Source organism: Salvelinus sp. IW2-2015, linkage group LG17 (genome assembly GCF_002910315.2).
Source record: "Salvelinus sp. IW2-2015 linkage group LG17, ASM291031v2, whole genome shotgun sequence".
NCBI classification, from domain to species: Eukaryota; Metazoa; Chordata; class Actinopteri; order Salmoniformes; family Salmonidae; genus Salvelinus; species Salvelinus sp. IW2-2015.
In genome coordinates this window covers 2546199-2563114 of record NC_036857.1, presented here as the reverse complement: position 1 = coordinate 2563114, position 16916 = coordinate 2546199, and the positions used below count along the sequence as shown (strand labels likewise).

General features: G+C 46.4%; 1 protein-coding gene across 1 annotated transcript in view; it reads right to left on the bottom strand.

Annotated features, from left to right (window-relative positions):
- Positions 1–357: 357 nt before the first annotated feature.
- The window catches only part of LOC111976837 (rho GTPase-activating protein 39), a 50295-nt gene continuing 33736 nt past the window's right edge, over positions 358–16916 (bottom strand). The window contains exons 5-9 of the mRNA XM_024005989.2: positions 15125–15198; positions 9430–9629; positions 2349–2440; positions 1860–2029; positions 358–738 (exon numbers count right to left, since the gene is read on the bottom strand). Coding sequence (XP_023861757.2) covers positions 544–738; positions 1860–2029; positions 2349–2440; positions 9430–9629; positions 15125–15198 — 731 coding nt within the window. The 3' untranslated portion in view covers positions 358–543. The remainder of the gene's footprint in view (positions 739–1859; positions 2030–2348; positions 2441–9429; positions 9630–15124; positions 15199–16916) is intronic.

The following is a 16916-nucleotide window of genomic DNA, read 5'->3' as shown; positions in this document are numbered from 1 at the left end:
GGATAGAGTTGACCGCCATCAGAGGATGTCCTTGATAAAGAGGGATAGAGTTGACCCCTCAGAGGATGTCCTTGATAAAGAGGGATAGAGTTGACCCCTCAGAGGATGTCCTTGATAAAGAGGGATAGAGTTGACCCCCTCAGAGGATGTCCTTGATAAAGAGGGATAGAGTTGACCCCCTCAGAGGATGTCCTTGATAAAGAGGGATAGAGTTGACCCCTCAGAGGATGTCCTGATAAAGAGGGATAGAGTTGACCCCCTCAGAGGATGTCCTTGATAAAGAGGGATAGAGTTGACCCCTCAGAGGATGTCCTTGATAAGAGGGATGGAGTTGACCCCCTCAGAGGATGTCCTTGATAAGAGGGGATGAGTTGACCCCTCAGAGGATGTCCTTGATAAAGAGGGATAGAGTTGACCCCCTCAGAGGATGTCCTTGATAAAGAGGGATAGAGTTGACCCCCTCAGAGGATGTCCTTGATAAAGAGGGATAGAGTTGACCCCATCAGAGGATGTCCTTGATAAAGAGGGATAGAGTTGACCCCCTCAGAGGATGTCCTTGACGAAGCTGGTGTCCAGGTGAACAATGAGCATGCGTAAGAAGGACATCTCCTTCCTCGTGTTCTCAAAGATTACGCGTGGGTCGTCTGACTGGCAGCGGAGACAGTTGGGAGCCATTACCATGGCCAGGTTATTGACGTCCATCTTGGTCTTACTCACATTGACGGGCTGAGCAAACACCTGCAGGAGGGAGAAGGAGAGTGGATGAGTTTAGGGTGCGAGTCAAGATCAGAGACATTTATGTGGTYTTTGTTGTGTTTATACTAATACATCTAGTTATTATGTCGATATAACTTCAAAACATACAAAGTGACAGATTAAACCTTTGAAGAGGGACCACYTTGGAAACAAGTGAATTTCACTTAAACACGTTATCCCCTGGGTTATAGTCAGTGCATGTTTTTCCCCCAATAATTCAATCAATCAAGAGAGGAGAGAAAGAAAAAGAGGGTAGACGAGTGAYAGAGAGACCTATAGATGGGTTAGCAGACAATGTCCCTAAAACGATATGCGCGCCGGCAGAAGTCTGAGTTGTTGTAGCAACGATGACAAGTGGGGAATCGCAGGTGGCTCGTTTCAGCTCGATATGGCAAAATTTAGCTAGCTAGCTAACCAACAACTGTAACGATGTATTTGAGAGACAAGTGCTCATTGTGTAAATGTATGTTTTCAATAACGATTCAGAGAGGAAATATACACAGTGTACAAAACATTAGGAACATGCTCTTTCAATGACAGACTGACCAGGCGAATCCAGGTGAAAGCTATGATCCCTTATTGATGTCACCTGTTAAATCCACTTCAATCAGTGTAGATAAAGGGGAGGAGACAAGTTAAATMATTTTTAAGCATCGAGACAGTTGAGGCATGGATTGTGTATGTGTGAATGGGCAAGACACAACATTTAAGTGCCTTTGAACGGGYTATGGTAGTAGGTGCCAGGCGCACTGGTTTGTGCGTCAAGAACTGCAACGCTGCTGGGTTTTTCACACTCAACAATTTCCCGTGTTTATCAAGAAGCATTGTGGGAAGCATTGGATTCAACATTGGCCAGCTTCCCTGTGGAACGCTTTAGACACCTTGTAGAGTCTATGCCCCGACGAACTGAGGCTGTTCTGAAGYCAAAAGGGGWGGCAACTCAATATTAGGAAGGTGTTCATAATGTTTTGTACACTCAGTGTAGTTTACATGTTGTCAACAAGCCTGTGATTCTAAGCTAACCCTCGCCTGTTTTGCTCCGCGGTTGCGCAAGTATGGGTTTGTTGCTAAACAACCAAGCCGTCTATATGTCGGAGGGTTACCTGTAAGAAGTGTATAAAGTAGCAGAGCACCAGTCTGCTGAGCTCAGGCAGAGACTGCACCACGCTGATAGCTGCTTCAGGATCCTCATAGTTACTGATGCACTGCTGATAGAAGCTCTGAGGGATGACTGGCTCCTCCAGCTCCCTGTACCACAGCTTCAGCAGAGACGCTAGGGGAGAGAGATGTTCTTATTTATTTATTTTTTATATATTTATTTTTCCGTACATTTGAGAACAATCTTTACCTCATTTTACCAGAGCTAAAAAGATAAAAAAACAAGCCCCCCCCCCCTCTTTTTCCACTGTACACAGAACCCCTCTGACACCCACACCTCTGCTGTCCCCCAGGCATGATGGAGTGCAGACTGCTCAATATACAGCCTTGACAACATTTTCAAAGAAAAAGTTAGTTTCTCCATTCAAGACAGGCAGCCAAGAGAAGGAATTTAGTGTTTTTTTMATGTTGAATGAGAGGGATTTATTTCTTACCCGGGACGTTGGGGTCCCCAAGGTTTTCTGGAATATTCCACTGATCTACCTGCAGCTTCAGCGCATTCACCTCGTCAATATCTCCAGGCACCCTGAGAGAAGAGACACACAGCAGATAGGTTTAACAGCTGCTACAGACGAGGAAGTGCTAGGAGATAAAGCTATGTCAACGGAGGACTAGAAGCTGAACTACAGTATTATGACAGCGTTGATATTGATTGTTGTAGTGTGATAKTGCTCCACTAGGTGGTGCAGCAGGTCCTTTAAAGGGACATTTCACCACTAGCCAGTATTTGGGGTGTTTTTCCAGTCTCCCTACATAATTATGAGTGATGAGAGGGTGTTTCAGACATAATTATGCACTATAGCTGTATTTTTGAATTTACTCGCCGGGAGAGTTCAACCACTGACGTCATTAGTTGATTGAGTCAGCTGTCTGATCAAAACAATGTATGGAGTCAAGTTTTGTAGCAATTATTGTGGCCTTTGTGTTTCGCCGATTGCACGATCATGCTATCAGCGAGTAGATTTGGTCATCATTGTTCAATAGAGCCACCGGACTTGTCTCAACGATGTTCCTATCTGCCAGGACATTGCAGGATACCTAGGTTGACTCATTTTCCCTGGCTTTGTAAAGACTACAGCCTGACAGGAGTCATACTTCCTTGTTCTCACCCTCGAAGGCAGGCTTTTCAAAARGGGGGCAGTACTWGTTTACAGGTTCGCAGGAGCTATGTTACCGTGCATTGGACTTGAATATCACAATGAATTGATCAAGAAATTGAAGTCAACACTTTATTGGTTTTTGATGCAGCTGGAATAATTTAGTCACTTGTAAAATGTTGTTACATTTAGTAAAACACATTATATACATATCTACAACAGCTAGCAATGTTTATACCACAATGCAGTTGTGAGCATTCTATATTATACTACAACATCAGTACTGAATATGGATGTTGTGTTGGCTGAATGTTCCAGGCAAGTTCCAGAATGTTCTTCAGCTGGTGAGCCTCTTCTTGTGTTGGGTAATGGCAGCTGGTTTAGCAGGCTTAGGCGCTGTGGCGATGTTGGCAGGGATGTTGGGTTTGGGGGGCTTTGGCTCTGGCTCCTTGTGGACAACCGTCTGGTCCTTTCTACACTCCACAGTCAGGTGGACAACCGTCTGGTCCTTTCTGCACTCCACAGTCAGGTAGACAACCGTCTGGTCCTTTCTGCACTCCACAGTCAGGTAGACACCGTCTGGTCCTTTCTCCACTCCACAGTCAGGTAGACAACCGTCTGGTCCTTTCTACACTCCACAGTCAGGTGGAAACCGTCTGGTCCTTTCTGCACTCCACAGTCAGGTAGACAACCGTCTGGTCCTTTCTACACTCCACAGTCAGGTAGACAACGTCTGGTTCTTTCTGCACTCCACAGTCAGGTAGACAACCGTCTGGTCCTTTGCACTCCACAGTCAGGTAGACAACCGTCTGGTTCTTTCTGCACTCCAACAGTCAGGTAGACAACCGTCTGGTCCTTTCTGCACTCCACAGTCAGGTAGAAACCGTCTGGTCCTTTCTGCACTCCACAGTCAGGTGGACAACCGTCTGGTCTTTCTGCACTCCACAGTCAGGTAGACAACCGTCTGGTCCTTTCTCAACTCCACAGTCAGGTAGACAACCGTCTGGTCCTTTCTGCACTCCACAGTCAGGTAGACAACCGTCTGGTCCTTTCTGCACTCCACAGTCAGGTAGACAACCGTCTGGTCTTTCTGCACTCCACAGTCAGGTGGACAACCGTCTGGTCCTTTCTGCATCCACAGTCAGGTAGACACCGTCTGGTCTTTCTCACTCCACAGTCAGGTGACAACCGTCTGGTCCCCTTCTCTGCACTCCACAGTCAGGTAGACAACCGTCTGGTCTTTCTGCACTCCACAGTCAGGTAGACAACCGTCTGGTCCTTTCTGCACTCCACAAGTCAGGTAGACAACCGTCTGGTCCTTTCTGCACTCCACAGTCAGGTAGACAACCGTCTGGTTCCTTCTGCACTCCACAGTCAGGTAGACAACCGTCTGGTCCTTTTCCTCGCACTCCACAGTCAGGTAGACAAGCCTCTCATACACTTTCTTCACCACCCACTCTCGACCTCTTGCAGGAGATTTGTTGTACTGCAAGTCTCCTGGAAAGACATGAAGACTGATCATTAGGATGTGTAACCATAAAATAAACCATGTTCATCTATAAACTAAAAAGGGTACGGTAGACTGGTATGTGTTTTGTTCCATTATTGACTTGGAGTGTGCCATTGAGATGGGCTGTTAGCAAAGATGTGAAAAGTTTGAGTTGACTTGTAGACAGTCTAGTTGTGTATGAGCACCTACAGTTGTTGAGTAGACAAGCACTGTCAACAATAGTGTTAACAGTCTAGAAGGGTACACTAACAGACCCTCTCCCCTATGCCAAAGAACTGACTGCAAGGGTGTGAAAAGTTTGAGGAACACTTGTCTTGTAGACAGTTTAGTGTATTGGTGAATTTTTGTTCATGTCAATAGATCATGCATACTAACGTTCACACACAATACCCACCCCCCAACAGACAGTAGTCAGTCACCCACACCATCGCCTCCTTACTAATACCTCATTATCGCAAATGTAGCCTTCAAGCCTTGCAGTCATAATAGAGACAAAACTACAGTAGTTGTAGCCTACTTGTAAACACACCAACCTTGACAACAAGACCTGTTTATGCCTAGCTCCAGTATATTATTTGCTAATCATGGAGTCATGGAAAGATTTAGTAGATTTTAGTCAGATTTTAGAAGGTGACTTTAGAAGGTGACTTTAGAAGGTGACTTTAGAAGTTGACTTTAGAAGGTGACTTTAGAAGTTGACTTTAGAAGGTGACTTTAGAAGATGACTTTAGAAGGTGACTTTAGAAGGTGACTTTAGAGGGTGACTTTAGAAGGTGACTTTAGAGAGTGACTTTAGAAGGTGACTTTAGAAGGTGACTTTAGAAGGTGACTTTAGAAGTTGACTTTAGAAGGTGACTTTAGAAGGTGACTTTAGAAGGTGACTTTAGAGGGTGACTTTAGAAGGTGACTTTAGAGGGTGACTTTAGAAGGTGACTTTAGAAGGTGACTTAAGAAGGTGTCACTGTTCTCTGGTGCGGCGCTTGAATCAAGGCTATCTGCAGGTTCCATGAAGTTAAATTTAAGTCTTTTGAAGACCATTTGAATGCCACTTGGAATGCAATGCAATACCAATTTTGAGGTCTGTGCACAGCACACACCTGCCAATGTTCATCTCCAGAGATGAGCCCATGTTGCCAAAAAGTTGAATTTATAGAGCTAGCTCTTTCCCCAAAGGCTATAGCCTACATGGCTCATATTATCAGGCAGGTGTGCTATTGCAGCCATGAACATTCTCCTGTAGTCTGACGGATGTAGTAGCATAGCGGCTAGGCTATAGATGGCTGAWGCATGGGGTTGCCCATCTGCATTTGTTTAGGCTACCCCAATGGGCTAATCATTAGCTATATCAAGTGTTCAGAATTTTTACTTTGATACCAATACCAGCTCCAGTAGTTCTCCTGGAGGTAGTATTATGCTATGCTATGACATTAGAACATTACAACATTAGCCTACAACAAAGAGGTCTAATCAAATAATTCCCTCATTCAGTGAATTAGGTATCAAATGGCAATACTTCCAAGGAAGGTAGCTAAGGCTGAGGGCTCTAGACTGACTATTTCCAGTGCCAAGTAAGACATGAGAGAAGTTAGCTATTTCATCTAATATGTTCAAGGAATGCATGATGATGTGCAACATGTCGAAATAGGATCGGGAAAAATCAGATATATGTTTGGCTCTRTAGAGATGAATTTGCCTGCATGTTRTTTGTGCATATTGGCCTAGGCTATGCCCATGGTACATCATTTACCACCTGAGGAAGTGAGGGCTCAAAACACAATTAGCTAGATTGCTAACTCTAAATATGATATTGTTGCTAGATGGAAAACAGACAGGAAAACGCAGCACCCTGCTGCTCATGCTCCCAGGTGAAATGTATTTACAACAACGTTTTCGACCCTTAGGTCACCAGGCATCCATAGCCCAGGTGGGGGTGGAAGGTCCTATATATAGGGGCAGTACTCAGTGACATKACTTCCTGAAACAGGAGGTAAGAAAAGGTATAACAGAATTTCTAGATAGCCATGCAATTGATTTAACAGTAAATGGAATGTCCTACAAAAACATTCCATTGGTAGGCCTATATAGGCTACTTGATGAATTCACTGCAAATGACAGGCTCCTCTCCATTCTGCCGGCAAATCATCTCAATTATATACTCTGTTTGTGATGTTGTTTCCTCTATAATTGACAGTTGAGAAATAATTGTTGTACTCACATAAAGCTGAAACTACTATGTTTTAACAACAGTAACAGTTGTTGTTTTAAAAATGGTGTCCTTCCTGCAATTACATTTCAAAATGTTGCTCAACTGTCAGTATWCTTGCCCTTGCATTTCTCCCTTCCCTCTGTGTGCAAAGGGGGAGAGCAGGAGTGAGAGCCTGCAGCGAAACGGGGACAGGGCAGATCCTCCTCTGGCWACGGCCCGACTCGCACTGGCACACGCACGTGACGTGCACACGCAGAAGCGCACATGTGGATAGCTCTCTAACATCTTAAAGTGGCCTCCAGTATATTTTGATTTTCAATTGTTTTCTTTTTTTGCTGTGGTGGCAACAATTAAGCAGTGACACGCCGTGGCATTTTTTAAGACCTTTGAAAACTGAATTTAAGACTTAAGGCCTTTAAATCAGATAAATTAATGTAATACTTTTTAAGGACCCACGCACAACCTATTGATGTTGATGCCTCTGCAGATGTTGATGAGATTGGACTCTAAATAGAACAGTCACATTAGCCTCAGCGGTAGTTAGTTAGCTAGCTAGCTAATGGTTAGCTAACATAACCTAACGAAGCTAATGTTAGCTTGCAAAGTTACAAATCACATCGCTAGATAGCAGCTGGCTAATTACATTGATATGCTTTAGAATGTTTAGCCAGCGTATTATGAAAGTTAGCTAGCTAGCTAGCTAGCTAGCTAGCTCGATTTTGGTTTAGATAAATACATTTAGTTCGCTAGCTAGCTAGGTAAAGTTAGCTACCTTACCTCAGCTTGTCCTCTTTTCTGCTGCACTGATGTTGGCTGATSGGATGCCTTCCCCTTTGAAGTGAAGGGATTGGAATAGCATCCCTTGTCAACGACCGACAACGTACCAACTCCATCAGTTGAGACTTCAGTTCCGTTTCAAAATCCTCTGGCTGAAAGTGCTTGCTACAAACAGACATTTTGATATTTCTCACATCAATTGGATAAACCGTCACGGCGCTGTCCTCCACGTCCTGAAATTGTTATGAATTCTGGATATTGTGGTTTTTACAACCAGGAAATGTAGCTAACCCGTTTCTACCGATGCAGTGTTGTATTTGCGTGTAGTGAGGGGAAAAAAATGTTTTGACACATGATATGTTAATATCATTTATAGTGAAATGAGAGCAGCTGTGAAAGTTCCCTTGAAGCTGCCCAGTGAAGACCAAAGCCATGTATTTAATACATGTCTCTGGGGACAACCACGGTATCACTTCAGCATGTTACCGTGGTCTAGTCCACACATATGGGGGATATATGATCCCAGGTGGACATGGTTATACAATACCCCGCAGATATAATTAGTGAGAAAGGTGTTTCATGTCCGCAGACACGGACATAGCAGTGCTACACGTCTAGGAGGTATCCTTTACATGGGGACTGATTGTGCCAAGGATAAAAACCAAAGCAAAATCACTGAGCCACAAGGATAACGCCAGTCATTCCCCCGACACCGGGATCCCTGTCAAGTAAAAATAAATAAACCGTGATGCTCAATAAGAAAACAAAAATAAAGACAATCCTCTGACAGCAGGGGGTTTTAAAAAAACTGTCAGGGTAGAATTCCTGTCAATGTTCAAATCACACACCAGACTGAAGGGAGATGTGAGTGACAAAATGAGAACTGTGACAAAAAGGGAACTGTCTTAAAATATGTTTACAGTATCTCACATAATCTCCTGTTTGTTTTATGTACAATCCACAGTCTGTCAGTATGTGATGAGACCTTAGCCAAAGAGGAACTTACACAGAGATGGTGTGCAGACCACTGGGCTCTAAATGTACTTCAATACAAACAGAACGGGAGAGAAAGAGGAAACTCTGCCCACTGTATTTACATTCACACACACAGGCAGAAAACAATGTCTTTAATCATCGGATGCTTTTATCTGAAGCATGAACTTGGTGGATTTTCATTATTTGCTGTGTGACAGGGATTTAGTCTGTGAATTTGTATCATTTGGTAATGTCAAACATATTAATGTTTGTTTGAACTACCATTTCTCAGTAGGACCACCCAGTCTGTCTGAGCCATGAGCAGGGCCCCGAGTTTGAAGGGGTCTTCAGAGCACCAGACATCTGTACCGATGCCACAGGAGAGGGTCTGAATCAGCGAGAACGGTGTACAGTCATCTRCTCCATTTTCCCTCCACAGCCCAGTCAGTAAGGATTAACCTCCCCGGGTTAACATAGGGTGTTTGTTTAACTGATTAACATAGCCTGAGATCAGAGGAGAAAGAGCCTCACTTCCTCCCCTCCCGACCAATGGGAGTCTCTGATGAGGCTGGTCCTATAACGCTGCTGGCCTGGGGCTGGGAGAGAAGGAGCAGAAGAGTTCTGTCTGTCTGTACTGCTAATTAATGCTGAAACAATGGCTCCCACCCAGTCTGGTTCTGCATACCATGTGTGTCAGGGATGGCTATACTGTATTTTCTCCCATGATGCACGCCTGTCTTTCTTTACCACATACCGCTACTTACCCCCTCAAAGTGATCCTCATCTGTGGAGACCGTTTCTGGAACCCTAAGTTTATCCAATTCCACCAACATTGCTCTGCTCCCCCTATCCTTCCACCGTGACGCCCACCCCTTCTCCCAGGAGCCGAGCCTGGTGTGGTGGTATGGTGATGTGGTGTGGTGTGATGGTATGGTGGTGTGACTCCTCACCTGAAGATTCCCTCTGTCTGGGCCCCTCCTAGGGCTAGGACGTACTGAGAAAGCTGCACCTGCACCCAYGGGAGTCTGCGCTCCGGGAACAGCTCGCTCTGGCGCTCCATGATCTCCTCCAGGGCGCTGCCGAACAAGGAAGGGGTCACGATGGCATTCCTCCCCTGGTCTAACTCCTCCAGGGTGGGCTTCCTCAGACCCTGTGAGGGGGGAGGGGGTGGGGGTGTGAGTAGGAAAAAGGGACCTGTCCCTAAACACAGCTCTAGAAAGTCTTGATCTTAGAACTGGTTTTAAGCCGACCCTTATCTAGGTACATTGTCTATCTATGTCAGGCCCAGGTGGAGTCGCTCACACTACTGTAACTTCCCTACTGCAATCACAGCTGAACTGTAGGTCAGGTCCCTCATATACAGAAGTAGACAGGAGACACCCAGCCATGTTTAAAGCCCAGCTTCCATCTCAGCAGCTCCGAGGGGTTAAATAAGGTTTWAAAGAAAGAATGGCGCTGGAATGTTTGGCGGACATTTTAATGGGTCCTGAACAATTCTGCTATTTTGTGTGTTTTTCCCCACACAGATCTTAGCTGTTTTTGTACATAATGTTTCTGCCATTGCTTCCTATGACCATAAAAATAGCTTCTGGACATCAGAACAGCGATCCCTAACCTCGATTTGGTAGAACATTTCTACTTCAATGAGTCAGCGGCATATACTCCTTACCCCTGACCCCAATCCCCGACATTCAGACGAAAAATAAACTGCAACCTAGAGGCCGACGTGTGGGTACCCTGATGAAACTATGGCGACGAGTAAATAATCATCCTCTACCCTCTGTTCAATTGGTGTAATACTAAGGAAGTCTCGAGGTTCTGCTTGCCTGAGTTAAAATAACCCATGATGCGCTGTAGACCGTACTATTTACAATTTATATTTTTTGTAGCTGTCTATTTACCACCACAAACCGATGCTGGCACTAAGACTGCACTCAACAAGCTGTGTAAGGCCATAAGCAAACAAGAAAATGCTCATCCAGAAACGGTGCTCCTAGTGGCCGTGGACTTTAATGCAGGAAAACTTAAATCTGTTTTACCTAATTTCTACCAGCATGTCACATGTGCAACCAGAGGGAAAAAACTCCAGACCACCTTTACTCCACACACAGAGACATGTACAAAGCTCTCCCTCGCCCTCCATTTGYTAAATCTGACCATAATTATATCCTTCTGACTCCTGCTTACAAGAAAAAACTAAAGCAGGAAGTACCAGTGACTTGCTTAATACGGAAGTGATCAGATGATGTGGATGCTACGCTACAGGACTGTTTTGCTAGCACAGACTGGAATATGTTCCGGGACTCATCTGATGGCATTGATTATCACATCAATCACCATCTTTATTAATAAGTGCATCTACGACGACGTCCCCACAGTGACCGTACGTACATATCCCAACCAGAAGCCATGAATTACAGGCAACATCCGCACTGAGCTAAAAGCTAGAGCTACCACTTTCAAGGAGTGGGACACTAATCTGGACATTTATAAAAAAAATCCTGCTACGCCCTCCGACAAACCATCAAACAGGCAAAGTGTCAATACAGGACTAAGATCGAATCCTACTACACCAGCTCTGGTGCTCGTCGGATGTGGCAGGGCTTGCAAACTATCATGGATTACAAAGGGAAATCCAGCCGCAAGCTGCCCAGTGACGTGAACCTACCAGAGCTAAATGCCTTCTATGCCCAGTGACGCGAGCCTAGCTATGCCCAGTGACGCGAGCCTACCAGAGCTAAATGCCTTCTATGCCCAGTGACGCGAGCCTACCAGAGTTAAATGCCTTCTATGCCCAGTGACGCGAGCCTACCAGAGTTAAATGCCTTCTATGCCCAGTGACGCGAGCCTACCAGAGCTAAATGCCTTCTATGCCCAGTGACGCGAGCCTACCAGAGCTAAATGCCTTCTATGTTTGAACCATGAGTGACAGCACCAGCTCTGTGTGGCCGGTGTGAGTAAGATCATTAAACAGGATTACCAGGACACGCACTCCGAGCATGTGCTGACCAGCTGGCAAGTGTTTCAAGTAGACCACCATAGTCCCTGTGCCCAAGAATGCCAAGGAAAACTGTCTGAATGTCTATCGCTCCGTAGCACTCACATCTGTAGACATGAAATGCTTTGAAAGGCTGGTCATGGCTCACATCAACACCATCATCCCAGACACCCTGGACCCACTCCAATTTCCATACCACCTCAACAGATCCACAATTGATGCAATCTCAATTGTACTCCACACTGCTCTTTCCCACTTGGACAAAAGGAACACCTACGTGAAAATGCTGTTCATTGACTTCAGCTCAGCATTCAACACTACGGACTGAACACCTCCCTCTYCAACTGGATCCTGGACTTCCAGACGGGACGCCACTAGGTGGTGAGGGTAGGCAACAACACATCCGCCACACTGACCCTCAACACGGGGGCCCCTCAGGGGTGTGTGCTTTGCCCCCTCCTGTACTCTCTGTTCACCCACAACTGCATGGCCATGCATGACTCCAACACCATCATTAAGTTTGCCGACGACACGACGGTGGTAGGCCTGATCACCTACGACATTGAGACAGCCTATAAGGAGGAGGCCAGAGACCTGGCAGTGTGGTGCCAGGACAACAACCTCTCCCTCAACATCAGCAAGACCAAGGAGCTGATCGTGGACTTCAGGAAACGGAGGGCTGGGCACACCCACATCCACATCCACAGGGCTGTAGTGGAGCGGGTCGAGCTTCAAGTCCTCGGTGTCCAGATCACTAAGGATCTATGATGTTCCAAACACACCAACACAGTCGTGAATAAGGCAAAACAATGCCTCTTCCACCTCAGTAGGCTGAAAATATTTGGCATGGATCCTCAGATCCTTAACAAGTTACACAGCTGCACCATTGAGAACATCTTGACTGGCTGCATCACGGCGTGGTATGGGAACTGCTTGGCATCCGACCGCAAGGCGCTACAGAGGGTAGTACGTATGGCCCAGTAAATCACTGGGGCCGAGCTACCTGCCATCCAGAACCTCTATAGCAGATGGTGTTAGAAGAAGGCCCTAAAAATTGTCAAAGACTCCAGCCACCCAAGTCATAGACTGTTCTCTCTGCTACCGCACAGCAAACGGTACCGATACAGCAAGTCTGGAACCAACAGGAACCAACAGGACCCTGAACAGCTTCTACCCCCAAGCCATAGGACTGCTAAATAGTTAGTCTGGGTAGCTAGTTGGTTAACTATTTAACTATCTTCTGCATTGACCCTTTTTGCAATAACTTTTTGTTGACTCATTACATACRCTGCTGCTACTGTTTGCTATCTCTCACTCTATTCCTGGTTATATGTGCCTACTGTATCTACCTCAAAGACCTCGTACCCCTGCATATCAACTCAGTACTGGTACCCCGTCTATACAGCCAAGTTATCATGACTCATTGTGTATTTATTATTACTTTCATTATTACGTGTTTTACTTTTCTATTATTTCTCTATTTTCTTTCTCTCTGCATTGTTGGGAAGGGCCCGTATGTAAACATTACACTGTTAGTCCAAACCTGTTGTTTACGAAGCATGTGACAAATAAAATATAGCCCCCAGTAAAAGGGCCTGGGGCTGCAGTAAGGCTGCAGTGAGGCTGCAGGGAGGCTGCAGTAAGGCTGCAGTAAGGCTGTGAGGCTGCAGTAAGGCTGCAGTGAGGCTGCAGTGAGGCTGCAGTAAGGCTGCAGTGAGGCTGCAGTGAGGCTGCAGTGAGGCTGCAGTGAGGCTGCAGTAAGGCTGCAGGGAGGCTGCAGTGAGGCTGCAGTGAGGACTGCAGTAAAGCTGTTTTACCAGTAGGCTGCCAGTACGGCTGTACGGCTGCTAGTATAGGCTGCAGTAAGCTGCAGGGCGGCTGTGCGGCTGGCTGATTCACAGTCTTGGTGGACACAACCAGATGGGACAGCGTGTGAGTTGGAGATGCTGCCTTCTACTGGTGCTCTCTCCTGACTGTATGAGGGTACGCGGGTTTGGGACGGCACAACGTCAGACTTGAAACCCTCTCTTTTCAGATCCACCGTCTCATAAGTCTCTCTCCTCTCAGTCCTAGTCACACTTACACACTAAACAGAATGCACTCTGAATGTATCCAGTGTGGGAATGTGGACAAGGAGACGCTGGGTTGGCGGAAGGCGGGTCTAAAGGGTTGTTTGTAACGCCCCCGTCTCAGTTTTGTTTACAGATTAGTGCCTATTTTGCTGAGACTCCTACGCTCAGTGGTCATACTATGTATGAATTGCTAACACATGTGCAGCTCCCAGAATGCCTCGCTTCCATAGCCGACCGCTAACCTCAGGGGCAACACTAACTCACTAGAACAATAGAAACATTCCACCTTCTCTTGTCTGCTGGGAGAGTTGGAGTTCCTAGATCATTAGGATAAATTAGAATATAAAACTGCAGCAGCAGAAGGTCTGGAAATGAAATCTCAATCCATTCCACACAGTGAGAGATCAGCAGTAGATGGAAAGGTGAGCGATGAGAAGCATGAACAGGAGGTGGGCATAGATAGGTGGCGTCGACATGAGTGGAGCAGTGAAGCGATGGAGCAGTGAGCGATGGAGCAGTGAGTGATGGAGACATGAGAGATGGAGCCAGTGAGCGATAGCAGTGGGCGATGGAGCATGGTGAGCGATGATGGACAGGGAGCGAGGAGCAGTGAGTGATGGAGCAGTGAGTAGTGAGAGCACGTGAGCGATGGAGCAGTCGACGTGCTGGCAGTGCGATGGAGCATGAGAGCAGCGTGTAAGCGAATGCGACAGACTGCCTGGAAAGACAGCTGAGCGCATGGAGAACTGATCACAAAACGGATGAGAGAAGTGAGAGCCAATACATCAGGAAGCATGTGAGTGATGGAGAAGTTGAGCAAGTAGGGAAGGAAGCACGTAGGCAAGTGGGCCAGCAGTGCAGCAGTGAGCAGTGGAGGTGAGATGGAGCAGATGAGGGAATGGTGATGAGGACAGGAGGATCGAGGTACAAGAGAGCACTCAGACGAATGACATACAGTGAGCAATAGACATGAGCGATGGAGCAGTGACAACTAGAGCAGTGCGAGTGATGGACAGTGAGGATGAGAGTAGTGTGAGCAATAGCAGCATGAGAGTGATGAGAAGTGAGCGATGAGAGCAGGTGAGCAATAAGCATGACGTCGACGACAGGACAGTGAGCAATAGAGCAGAGAGCGATGGAGCAGAATGGAGCGATGGAGCAGTGAGCGATGGAAGAGATGTGAGCGATGGGCAGTGATGATGGAGCAAAATGAGCGAGCTGGAGCAACGAATGGAGCGGATGAGCAGTTGAGCGATGGAGCATAGTGAGTGCATGGAGACAAGTGAGTGAATGAGCAAGGTGAAGCGAGGTGGAGCGTGAGTGATGGAGCAGTGACGCTGAGCTGAGCAGGGACGAGTTGGAGCAGTGAGCGATGGAGCAGTGAGCGATGGAGCAGTGAGTGATGGAGCAGTGAGCGATGGAGCAGTGAGTGATGGAGCAGTGAGTGATGGAGCAGTGAGCGATGGAGCAGTGAGTGATGGAGCAATGAGCGATGGAGCAACCCCCCTCTGTCTTTGTATTCCTTGTATGACATCCCTCCGTGGCCATGTTAATAGTGTTTTAGGATGACCTTACCTTTTTTCCCCCAGTGACGGCGACCTTCTGCAGCTTGCGGTAGCAGTACTTGGCATAAGTGCTGATTGGCAGGCCTGGAGAGAAGGGAGATGACAGACACCATTACTGACCAAGCCTGAGGCAGTAATACAATTCGTTACCATTTTCTATCTGCATGTGAAAGTCCTCAGTGTCAGTTCCACAGGAGTTTGGAGTAATACACGGGYGTCATAAACCCCACCGACAGAACARGTTACCAATGAATCATCAAAACCAAATCTGTTCACCGCAGGGCATTTTGGATATCAGCTCTGCACATTCCAGGAGAATCCTGCCCAGTCACCATGGTGTATTATTACCGTATTATCGAGCTGTAGGGAGCAGCTGTACCTCAAGGTTAAAGCCGCCAAGATATCAAACGCTAAGTATTACTATAACAGATAGTACTGCTACTGTTATTAAAGCACTATTACTACAATCAGTATTGAATCTGCATTTTTAATTATGCTTCAACTGCTTCTACTTTACCTGCCAGTCCTACTACTGTATATCAGAACCCTTTGAAGAACCCTTTTTGGTTCCAGGTAGAACCCTTTTTGGTTCTAGGTAGAACCCTTTTGGATTCCATGTAGAATTCTTTCCAAGAGTGAAGAATGAGCGACTGAGGTATTGGCCAACACATTTTTTTCTTCTGTTGTCCTTACTCTGTGAGAACCAGAGTTCATCTTGGCTGCAGACCCTGGTGCTGAAACTACATGACACAGATTTATGGCAAACAGGTGAAAGTCGTTCACAGCCTGTCCTCAGCAACAAAACAGCAGCAGGAGGTTTGGCAGAGGGTTAGCTGAGTTGAGTTTTGAGACTACGAGAACCTGAGGCTTTAAAAAGGTTTCGCGATTATTGTCTCKTATCGTAAGTCAAATGAATCACACACATAACTGACATGGTGTTGATTTCTGGAGGGGGGGATTTAACTTTGATCTTTCTCCTCATCCAAAACGGGAATGAGATGGATTTCAATTATGAGGGAAAGTAATTCAATCACGGGACAACTTTACGGCTTCATGAAACAACAAAGAGAGAGGAGGGGTGCTGACATATCAAAGTAAGGTCCTCAGGGGGAAGAGAAAAGGAGGGGGGACTCAAATTGGGCAGGTCCCAGAGACCAGGCGAGGTAGAGAAAATGGAACACTATGACACAGGGCTGTCGTTCATCAGCCCGCCCAGGCCCTAGTGTTACTGTAGCACTGTATCGGCTCAGAGGACCAGACACCAGCCTGGATAATACTACTGGGTCATTCACCTCCGAGCACAGCTGTGAGGGCACATGGCCAAGCAGGCCTCAACAGGGATAGTCAGAGAGGTGACCGGTCACACAGCCTGATGACCTCAGTCCAGAACAAACCCTTTAACTTCTCCTCCTCTTCTGACCGTGTTTACAGTGTTGTCAACATAGTGGATTGAGGGCTTTGTAACAGAGAAGGAGAAGAGAGTTTTATAGGAGTTGTTTTAGGCAGAAGTCCTCTTTTATTTGGCTGTAAAAACACATATTTAAGAGGCAGGGCAGTGGTTTCACAAGCCCCTGTCTCTGCTCTCTGATCTCTGTGCTGCTGAGGACTGCAGGACACACACATCGCTCTGGCTCAGGACTGCTGCTGGGAACACCTGCTACAAGATCTGCTCCTTCCTTTTTTCTAGACCTTATTGTCTTCACATCCCTCGTCTTCTCTTATCCTCTTTTATTCACTCCTCTCCTCACTCCTCTGCCCCTCACAATCCTTCATTTATTTTCCTCTTCTCTAATGGTTTCTGT